At 42.9% G+C, this 11,093-nt stretch overlaps 1 protein-coding gene across 1 annotated transcript; it reads right to left on the reverse strand.

The window, feature by feature from the left end:
* Positions 1–963: 963 nt before the first annotated feature.
* caprin2 (caprin family member 2) lies at positions 964–10,488 on the reverse strand. The gene is made up of 21 exons (XM_085376180.1): positions 10,411–10,488; positions 9,610–9,856; positions 9,483–9,545; positions 9,311–9,397; positions 8,701–8,939; positions 8,362–8,444; positions 7,947–8,060; positions 7,258–7,295; positions 6,968–7,150; positions 6,507–6,548; positions 6,285–6,413; positions 6,087–6,171; positions 4,472–4,521; positions 4,273–4,380; positions 4,094–4,195; positions 3,869–4,009; positions 3,117–3,258; positions 2,865–3,038; positions 2,497–2,558; positions 1,706–1,757; positions 964–1,538 (listed from the first exon to the last, which is right to left on the reverse strand). The coding sequence occupies exons 2-21, from the start codon at positions 9,841–9,843 to the stop codon at positions 964–966; spliced, it is 2,703 nt and encodes a 900-aa protein (XP_085232306.1). The 5' UTR covers positions 9,844–9,856; positions 10,411–10,488.
* Between the last annotated feature and the right edge of the window lie 605 nt (positions 10,489–11,093).

The raw sequence follows: 11,093 nt of genomic DNA on the forward strand, positions 1-11,093 counted from the left end.
TATGCTTCTTAACTGGACAGATTGGTACCCTCCAAGTTTAGCCGACTTGTTTGGGAAGTGTACTTCACGTGGAGCTCTATATCACCACCTGTTTGAGAGAATAAGCGTCACTGTGGTTACAACCACTCACCAGTGGCTTTATGTTTAATGACGCACTTAATACTCATGTGCGGAATGGTTCTTATAGAGCATTTTTGTATGTACTTGAGTAGGGCTTTTTGAAGTTTTGTGAAGACATTTCACCTCATCCAGGAGGCTTCTTCAGCTGTGAACTGGCTCTTAAACAAACCTGCTTAAGTAATGTAACCCAAGAGTGTTTTTGGTTTTTTTAGTTTTTTTATTTTTTTTTTTTTTTAAACTTAAATAATAAAAACACAAAAACCACTACACTTCACTGCTCATCTTTTATTTCAGCAAGAGACCTCTTTTATACCTTCACAGTAGACTTAGTGCTACAATTTTGCCTTTAGTGTTTGACACCACACCCACCACCAAGAACAATCCTTTCCTCAGTAAGAATGAATGGATAGGAGCACAGCATCAAGCAAAGTGCTGCAAATACAGTTTGTCAATTCACCTGATATGTTGAACTAAATGAATGACTTGAGGTTAACATCTGGTCAATGCAAACATTCATTGAACAAAAAGGCACAAAATGATTCCATTCTTGCAGGTGCCGCTTTACAGCAGACGGTGTAACTGTATCAGTCAAAGTGGGAGTTCATCACAATGGTTTTTATTTGGTCTGCCTGGTTTGTCAATTGGTAACAGACCCCATTTGAAAACAGGTAAGTTGTGTAAGTGGTCAAAGTGTATAATCTATACTCTCACCCATGTTGTGAACAAGTTTTATGCATTAGCATGCAGCCTGACCACTATACTCAAACGTCAGTGCAGTCACCATTCAATGCAAAGCAAACAGTCCACACACTGGAAGAAGAGTCCCATCAGGCTGACTGCTACTCAATCCTGGTACAGCAGAAACCCAGAGAAGGTGCTGTACTTCCAAGTGCTGCCATAGATGGCTCCACGATGCAACCTGAGCCACACCTGGTCTCCTTGGAAAAGCGGCAAAATGGCGTGGTTGCTGGCCGTTTCATGGTCTGGGGCTCCATCGTTGGCGTATGCCGACACCATCACCTCCTCGTTGCGCATGAGGTTAATGTAGAGTGGCACATTGATGGCAAGCTTCAGGATGTGGAAGATAAAGACATAGGTTCCATTCACAGGGCAGGTAAAGCGGCCAATGTGGGTATCGTACATCTCCCCTAGGTTGCTATGGAGCTGGTCAAATACAATCGGCTGGTCGAGATTTCCTGGAGCGAAGTTGGCAGTGCGAGAGGCAGTGAAGGCCACTCGCAGAGGCTGGGAGAGTGGGTAGAGCTGCATAGGCAGCAAGGCGGTGTGGTGGTGTCCATGTGGAGTGAGTGGGACCTCCACAGTGGAAACAGACAGGGAATCCCCATGACCCGAGTCCACAATTGTGAACGCTCCCTCCCTGTCTGGGCTGCTCACCTGAGAAGAATCACTCCAGGCTGCTGTGGAGTTGAGATGACACAGAATGCCATGTTGATTATTTTTAACTGCAGGAAGAAAACATCAAATCCCAAATTTGAGAATTTGGCTGTGGAAATATGTTGGTGGCACCAAACTTAAAATCAAAAATGGAAGTGGAAGCTGTAGCAGAAAAGACAATGGTTCCTACCACTGTTGTTATGTCTCCCTGCTCGCCTGTAGTTGTGCTGGTACCCCGAGTCCTGAGAAAAAGGCCACAGAAGCACAACAGTGACTTTTACACAGAAGGAAACAAGGACAGAAGATGCGCTTGGTATAAAATCTAAGTTGAAAAATAAAAATTCTGTAAAATGGAAAATTTTGCATCTTCATTCAAGTTGCAGAGTCATCTCTGTGGTTTTCTCTTTTCAGTTGATTTTCATGGAATGGGCCCTCTATACTTCCTGCTTTGAATCTAAATTGTGAGCAGCTGTCTGACACAAACTGGAATTTTATATTTTGTTAAAAAATGACTTTATATAAAAGTCAGGCATTGTTCAAAGCGTTTGGTGAGTGCTGATGATTACTTGTTATGGCAACCAACACAGTCAACATATCCCACAACTGTTTGCGATTGTGCAGCCTACTTTGTATAAGCAAATACACTTCTACACACCGCTTCTGATGATCTACTTGATTATGAATTTTAAAGCTGCAAACTTCCTCAAAACAGATTGTGCTTACAGAAAAACTGCCCCCATATAGAAACAAAACGTGTTCCTTTTCCACATGAACAGACTAGTATGAAAACTGCAGGACTTGAATAAGTTGTGCTTTTACTTAGTGAGCAGCTTCACTTCTGTAAATAAATTTATTTGCTTGTCAAGTAGGTTTCCCATCCTTTGCTTGGGTCATTTAATGAAATGCCTTTTTGGTTTATGGCCGTATTTAATCCATCATTTGTGCTGGGATTATAAAATGTTAAAAGATAGGTTGACTTACTCTAGCTGCATAGAGGAGGGGACCAGAGTCCCTGAGATGAGTTGGAGAGATGTAGGATCCTCCTGTAATCAGAAACTAGTTTAAGAAAACCTCAGTTTAAATTGTGCCAGTTCACAAAGATGCTTGATGAGAAGGTCATAACCCCACAATATTAAGGAAAACTTCACACAAAAAACACTTTGTGGTTGTAGGGAAGAAGAACTCCCTTTGAACAGGACGAGCCCTTCTGCACAGAGGCACAGCCACAGCTTGGGGTGGGGTGAGGAAACGCACAACAACAAAAAACCACCACAAACAAACCAAAAACGAAACAAAACAAACAAACAAAACAAAACAAAAAAAAAAAAAAAAAAAAACAAGACCAATACCTCGTTGCCACCCAGAGGAGCGAAAGGTTTGAGCCAGTGCCTTGCCACCACGTGCCATACCTCTCACAGAGCCTCTGGTGTAGTATGATTGGCTGGGTCGAGTCACACCACCCGACTGGCTTGGAGACTGAAAGATCTGTCCACCATGACCCACCGAGTAATCCGACTGGTACACTAGAGAAAATGCATCTCGATGATGACGACCGGTCTAGCAGTGAGGACACAAAGCCAAGAATGCAAAACTCAACATACCTGGCTGTGCCTCCTCCTCTGAGAGGGCAAACTCGGGTGGTGTCTGGGTGCTGGCAGTGGTGTATCTGGGCTCAGTGAAAACAGAATCTGGTTTATAGGTCACCTCCCCCGTCTGAGTTAAGGAGGTGCTCACTTTAAAGACCTACAGAAAGCAGAAAAAACACAACCAACAAAAACCTCGAGGAGCTGGTTTTTTTTGGAAGTCACAAAACAGACATTGAGAAAATGTAGGCTAATGAGTTTGTTTAGCATTCATACATCCATAAGCTGTATGGGTGTTTAATAGTTTGTGGTACTAACTATTAAAATATTAGAATCTTACTTTCCAGAACTGAACCACAAAAATATTTTAGATGAGATGTCAATTTTAAATATGATGGTTCATGCACATGGTTCTCAAAAATTACCCATCTTAAGACTTCCACCAACTTTAAGTTTGTGAACACCCAGAGACTACAGCTGGAACAGCAACACATGTTCAGACACCCAGTAAAATGGAGATATAATACCCACTAACAGCCTTTGACCCATTTGCTGACACCACAAGATCTTTAATCAGAATCTCTTATCCTGAGCTGCACCATGTGTGAGAAGTCTCAGCTCTATTTCTTGCGTACAGTGAGATCTTATCTCACCTCATTTCTTTTTATATCAACACCGTCTGAATCGCATCTCAGAGAGGAGCTACAGCCCTGCACTTTGACTTTAGCCACCAATGATCAAAGTCTGAATGATACTTTGATGAAACTTACTGACTGGATGTTCTGAAACTGTGCAGAGGTCAGAGATCGCCTGGTGGGCGGTGTAGAGAAAGTCTGTCCCTGAGGGGGGGTGGAAGTGCAGGATGTTACCCCATTACAGGGCGACTGCTTCCCTGAATCTGTTACTGGTGTCTGGGAAGGTTAAAAGAAACAAAATAAAGTATTCTGGCAACACTTCACAGAAGAAGTTCTCCGATGGTGGCTAAACTAATCTACCATAGGACAGCTCTTCTCCTCCAGATTGCTGGAGGCAGTCGACTCCCGGCGAAACAGTGGCGGTGAAGGAAAAATCTCTTTTTCAGCCAACTGGAGAGACTCCTAGATTGACAACAAAGCTTAAGAGAGGCACACAGAATGCAGAGTATAACTTTATATTGAAACGAATGGCTCCTTACATGAGGTAGGGCCTTTGGGGAAAGTTCTATGTCACAGGTCTCCAGGCTCCGATTTCCATTGGTCAGACTGACTCTGCGCTCTGTAAGCCTGGTGGGCAGTGGAGTGGACTGAATATAGGAAAGGTGGATATGTCACAACTAAAAACTGTTCTCATTTTTAGTCACACCTGCTTTGTTAAAAAGGAAAAGAGCTCCTTACATGCATCGCTTTGGGTAGGACATCAATTGGGCTTCTCAAACCTGCTTTAGCTGTTTAGGTGAGATGGAAAACAAAACAAAAAATATTAGGAAATTTATTCAAAAAAAATCTAAGCAATATTTCTTTTGTATGACTAAAAGACCAACAAACTGCTAAAACACAAATCGCATTTGCATATACTGCTAGTACATTTATAGGCCACACCCAAGCCTGCAAGCGCTTTCCTGAATATTACGTTTAGAATAGATTTAAATGTCTTTTTTTTTAGTGTATTTCACAGTTCTGTCTTAATCCTACATCTCCCTATAGCAGCTCAACCCCTTCATAGGAGCATTGCCACGCTAAATGATGAACACATTTTTATTGAGTACTCAAATGGCTTTTTAGTCACACTGAATTGGGGGAATTTGAGGTTCAGCATCGAGCCCTAGGATGGACGTGGAGACTAGATGAGCTGGGAAGTCAAACCACTGATCCAAGTAGAATGCAACCTGCTATACCCCCTGAGCCACGCTGACAATCACCTGTACACCTGGTAAGGTCCAGCACACTCGAAAAGCCTCCCATCAGTGATGTTTCCAACACCAGTCAAGTTCATCCATCTCAACCCTGACAAAACAGAATTCATGTAGTCATCCTTTAAACTCTCCCAGTGAGTTTATTACTACACCGGCCCCTCTCACCAGTGACACCAGATCATCAGCCACCAAGACTCTTCCCATCCAGGTTTGCTTCTTTCAATTTAGATTGTTTTATTTTTTAAATTTAAACAAAACTATATTGGATCTTTTGTACACAATCTAGATAAGGTTGGTGTAATTATACCAGACTAAGATGACTCCATCCTAACCACCATCTATTCAACATTCTGCCCTCTAAAAAAACAAAACAAAAACAAAGTTCAGATCCATCAGGTGCAAAACCAACAGACCAAAGAACAGCTTCTACCCGTGGGCTGTGAGAACCATAAATGCAGAGTGAGCAGACCTCTCTCATACCATCACTTTGCCGCTGCTATTCATTCCAGTCCCTGTGCAATATTTCAGCAGATGTGCAACTTCCATCCCTATCCTTCGTGACCAAAGCCCCCACAATGCTTCCTGGAAGACAAACATTGTGTAGTGTTCTTATATTTTTTTAACTTTTGTGGTCTTGCTACCTTATTTCGCTGTGCGAGCAACCCTACGATGACAATAAAAGTTCTAATTTTTCTCTTTAAGTACCCAGTCCTTCCAAATTGATCTTTATATTGCATCATGAGAACTATTAATCACTGCTGCATTAGCAAGCTTTACAATGATCCCAAACACACGGCCAATGCAGCAAAAACATACCTTTACCATTAAAGAGTACTTTGGTTGGATCTCTTAGTTTTCAGAGTTCAAAGCTGTGCTGGTCAATGCTTGTTGGTGGCACCTTCGCCTAGATAAGGACAAAAGGACCTCCTTCCATTGAACGTAAGCTCTGTTGACCTTTGATAAGCTTCTTTTAAAAAGGTAAGGCCCACCTGTGCAGTTTCTTTCATCTATGCCATTTTAATTGTTGCATTTTATATGATAAAGCACTTTGTGACACCTGAGAATAACAGACCTTGTTAATTTTTTTCTCAATTTACCCAGAATGGAGGGAGATCCAGAAGGCTGTCTCTTCAGTCGGAGCTGGTCATTTGTAGGCGAGCTCTCACCATCTAGGAGAGAGTCCTGAACAGGACAGCATTAAAAAAAACAGAGCAATAAACCTTCAGTCACTGGCAAAGCTGAAAACAACAATAGTACCACCAGTTACACACAGAAAGTTGCAAACCAAAGTCCACCTGCATAAAACTGAAGGAGCCATGGATCTTTGTCATGAGCTCCTCGAGGTGTTGTCTTCTCAGGATGGGATCTTTAGGTAAGGCAGATGCAGAACTGAAAACTTCCACAGGTATATCCATGCCAACTACCTGTCAAGAATTACAAGGGGCTCATTTGTACACCTAAAAATATTTACAGAGCATCAATGTGCGTGTCTGGTGAAGATCAGCTGTTCAACTCACCAACTTTGAATTTTGCTCCTGTTTGGCCTTCTTCTCTTTCCTCTGGGAAGAATAGGATTTGAATCACCTGAGCTTTTGAGCCAATACTGGCAGATCAGTTCTTGTAATTTAAGATCAACTGACTACTTTCAATAAGTGCGCTCACCCCAGAGAATTACAGTACATCTGCAGCCCTTCCTTATAATAGCGAGTCTTTGCTGTCCCCTCCCCCGAAGTAATGCAGTCACTGGAATGTTACCTTTGCTAAACTACAGCATTAATGTTTCGTTTTATTCGTATCTCTACCTACTGAGCTGTTGTTCACAGACAGCCTGTTCTTCACCATGAGAAGAGGAATGCATAAATCATGTTATACTTCCGTTCGATTCATTCTGATACTAATATAATGAATAGTCGTCATCAAGTCACCCAGTTTTACTCGTCATTGCACTGAAGAGCAAAAATGTTTGACTATATTTTACCAGTTTGCAGTCTGCAGACTGCTTCCTTGTGGTGGATGGAATGACTTTAGGTATTAAAGTGGCAGCTCCTCTCCATGGTTTGAGGACTGCAGTTTGCGGTGATGAAGGTTCCCCTGGGAGCTCCATATCCCAGCAGTCAGGAGGGTCCTGCTCCTTCTCACTCACGTATAGTCTATTGAAAAACTGGCATACAACAGAGCAGTGGGTTGGGAACTGTTTGTATATAGAGCATTGAAATGCAGTCGAAGGAAAGGGTGGGGGAGGGGACCCTAAATGAATATTGGGCTTACCTCCTTTGAAACTTCATTTGATTTTGACTTTAGTATGGCTGACAGGGCAAAGCAGAAAAAGAAATATGGAAGTCAACTTTTTCAGGGAAAATATGGCAGTTACAGAAATACATTTCATGTAGTGATGCCTTTTAAAGCTCAGCTTAAGCAGAAACAGGGCAGGAGTGGGATCACAACACTGTCAAAACTAACCTTGGAGCTGTGCAAGGGCCAGAGAACTGTTAAACAGGAGCCCGAGGTGGGACACCTGATGCCAATACAACTACACAAAAGGAATGTAGATGGCTGCAAGTCGCAGTCTAAACAAGCAAGAAATCAAAGCCAGGAGGGGCCGTAGTCTGAAATCTCTCACCTCCCTCTATACAGTCTTATATTGCAGATCGACTAACTCATTTTTCAGCACATGAAGTTGTTCTTTGCCTGCTACAGGTTCTGGTACTTCTAGCTTACAGAACACAACAAGGACTGCCACGGGCATTTCCAAGACAGTACAGTTTGTACAGTTTGGGTCAATTCCTGGACAGGAAACTCAGGAAGCACCAAAACAATGTCAAGGACCACCAAAACTAACCTGGTCAACCCGCTGGTAGGAAAGTACAAAATAAAAACCTAAAACACCGATCCTGTAACACATGCAAGGTTTTTCATGGCTGAAAAGTTGCTATTGAAATGTAATTATGGAATCTTACGAGTGTGGCTGGCTGAGCTCAGGACCACCTCTGGAGTCTTGCTTGGAGGAGGTGGAAGACAACTGAAGTACTCGCAATTCAACAGCCTGGTGAGCTCCTCTTTCAACTGTTTAACTGAAAAGGAAAAAGAAGGCAAGTAGTAGGGAAGATATTCTTAGTAAGGTAAATCTATATGCAAGAATATCCATGTATACCCTGAAAGGCTGAAATAAAAGCTGTGGATTAGAGAAAAACAGAAACAAAAACCTCCAAACACCTTCAAGAGGCTGAGGTGGAGGTTTATGAATATTTTGCTGTGTTTTTCTTGCTGTTCTTTGAATTGTAGACATTGCTTTTTGCAGCTGGTTGTAGGGCTTTGTGTCTAATATGTTAGAATTACAGGAGCTCTAGAGATCTTTCCGGTTTTTGCACTCACACGAGGATCCAGCCACCGGCTTGTCTTTTCCCTCCAACAGGTCCATGTAGGCCAGAGCCGCCTGCTCCATTTGCTCTTGTAAACTACAGAGAACAGAAAAGAGATGTCAGTAGCTATATCCTGAAATTCAAGCCACCCTGTGCCTGACATCTACAAAAATTCTATGTCAACACTCAACTTCCACTCAAGGGCAGAAAACTTGGCTCAGAATTTGTGGCCTCCTGAAAATATTGTGACATGACCAATGAGAAGTGAAAGACTCGGGTCAGAAGTTTCAGTCATTTCAGTTGCTACGTCACCTTCAAAGGAGGAAGTTCACCATCTTATGGTCACTCTCACCTCAGTCTGTTATCTCTCTTGACTCCAAGCAAGGTGGTGAGCTGGCTCAGACTATGTAGCTGCTGGCCTGGAACGCATGGTGCCTGATTCTGGCCGGCCAAAAGGTCTCTCCTGACATGCTCCTTTTGCAGGCTAGCAAGGAGGTGCTGGACCTGGAGTACAGTGGCCAGACGTCGCCTCTCTTCCTCCACTATAGCTACTTGCTCCTTCTTCATGGCTTTCCTCTGGGCCTTAATCAGCTGCAGGGGAGGATTAAAGGAGTTTTCAAATTCTATAGCTAGTTGTGAGACTTCTGACTATACAACAGTTTAATTTATATAATGGATGTGAAGACATGAACGTGCATTTATTTACAAAGTACAGTTCAAATGCAGTTTTAGACCAGATCGACATCAAAACAAAAGGAAAGACAAAAACAAAACAAAGAGCACAGGTTACATTTCTAACTGGGTGGGCAGCCTACAGCCCACCAATATCATCAGATTACCAGGTGTAATTTTGGATATGCTTATCTAATGCACCGGAGCCAAACACAGCACAAGCAACCTAATACCCAGGGCATAATAACGCCTCGCCAGGATATAAAGACAAAGTGACCAGACACATTTACATTCTGAGTCAAGCCATCCAGGGTTTTGTGGAGCTCTCGTGCAAAGTCCAAGTTGTGCAGCACCTCCTCATACTTTTCCACAGCCGCCTAAAATGGAAATGGAAAGCTCAAATCACCAGTGCAGGTTCTAGAGACAGAGCTCATTTAAGAAATCACTACTAGCTGGACTCACCATTTGATCTTTGTTTAGAACCTCACCCTGCTTCAGTCTCTTCCTGTAGCCGAGCAGTTTCAGCTGTGGGGACAACACGCGTCACAAACAGCAGGCGCCCACTTTTACAGCACTGTCAGAAACTTACCTTCTTTTTCTCTAGGTTGCGAATTTTGTGTTTGAGGCAGATGAGGCCATCTTCTATGTAGGTTTCATAGCCGTAGTAAGCAGTGGAGATTTCCATGTTGAGCTGCAGCGTGTTCAACCCAGCAGGTGAGCCCATCTTCAGGATACCATCAGTGACCGAGTCCTCTTCTCTTCCTTTTGACTTCTCAGGTGGAAAGGTGATATCCAGGGTAGGTGAAGGAGATAGCTGCACCATAGTGAGCTCCACACTGCTATGAAAAAAACAAAACATCATCAAAGCTGGAGAGGAAAGATCCTGTTGTTGCTTGCAGTGTTTCAGTAGAAACAGTGGCTGGGTGGACAGAAGAGTTTGGGCAGCCGCCAACCCCGTGACAAAGCATTTATCCCGGCCACTGAGCAGCCGGCTGTCCCTGGATGAATCATGAAAGGAGCAGAAGCAGAAAGCGCAACAACGCGAACAACGTGCGCAAAAAGATGGTTTTTGTACATTTTCATTTGAACTAAACAGCCTTGTTTAAAACATCCACGTGATTCATTTTAGCCTCACTTGTTCTGCTGACTTGTCAGGGATTCATATCAGCAGAATGGGCTTCATTAAACAACATATGAGGAATTACAGCGTTTGGCTCAAGGTTCCTCAGGCTGCAGTCAAATCCCGATTAAAAATCCACGCAAACTTTCCTGCAGATATCGCGTCAAAAGAGCAGACACTTAGCGGATCAGAACTTTGCCTTCATATTGTCATCATTTCAAATTGTATCACTACAGACGCAGCAGCGTATCATTTCAAACAAACACCCACCTGGTAGCTTGTAAAAATTCCCACAGGAAGTGCCGCCGGACAGCTGCAAGCTCCAAACCAATCCCCCTCTTTTCTAACCGCGATGTTCAGCTGGCAGAGGCCACGCGGGTGTCGGCTCACACCTTTATATACTCTGCCGCTTTACACATGCCCTGCTGGGGCCGAAAGAAATCAGCCACCCCACATCCGGTTCTAGTACCTGTCGGTGACCAGACCGGATTCTCTCTGAAACATCATTACATCACTTTATAACAATATTTCACAAGTGATTTGATGGATGGAAGCATTTTGTGTGTTTTGTTGTTGGTATAAATAATTCAACTGAATCATGAAACGAGTTTACACGCTGTTCGTTCATGACATAGTTCTGTTTAAACCACAGACTGTATTTAAAAGATAGAAGTAGTCATCTCTGCATTTAGAAACATCACCTTTACCTTTTCACTCAGGTTATTTGATGTATCTGTTTATTCATTTATGAGCAAAACGTGACCGTATTCGTACAAGAGTGTGGGAGTGCAAGGTTATTAGTTATTAGTTAGCTGTCTCCAAAAACTATTTTTGTCACACAAAAATAGTTAGTGACAAAAAACTAGTTTGTGACAAAAAGCTATTTTTGTCCCACATAGAAACATGCATCATGGCAACTTTTGGAACCAGCCTCAAGTGACCACTGGAAGAAC

The sequence above is a fragment of the Diplotaxodon limnothrissa genome, linkage group LG17 (genome assembly GCF_057381915.1).
Source record: "Diplotaxodon limnothrissa isolate DT_005_m linkage group LG17, D_limnothrissa_male_GT1.1, whole genome shotgun sequence".
NCBI classification, from domain to species: domain Eukaryota; kingdom Metazoa; phylum Chordata; class Actinopteri; order Cichliformes; family Cichlidae; genus Diplotaxodon; species Diplotaxodon limnothrissa.

What these genes read in the sequence shown, in the direction of transcription:
- caprin2 (XM_085376180.1), bottom strand. Translation starts at nt 9,843, where the DNA reads ATGGTGCAGCTATCTCCTTCACCTACCCTGGATATCACCTTTCCACCT. An exon ending in GCAACCTAGAGAAAAAGAAG is followed by an intron (nt 9,546 to 9,609) that starts GTAAGTTTCTGA and finishes TTGTCCCCACAG; the next exon opens with CTGAAACTGCTCGGCTACAG. An exon ending in CCCTCCTCTATGCAGCTAGA is followed by an intron (nt 1,758 to 2,496) that starts GTAAGTCAACCT and finishes CCTTTTTCTCAG; the next exon opens with GACTCGGGGTACCAGCACAA.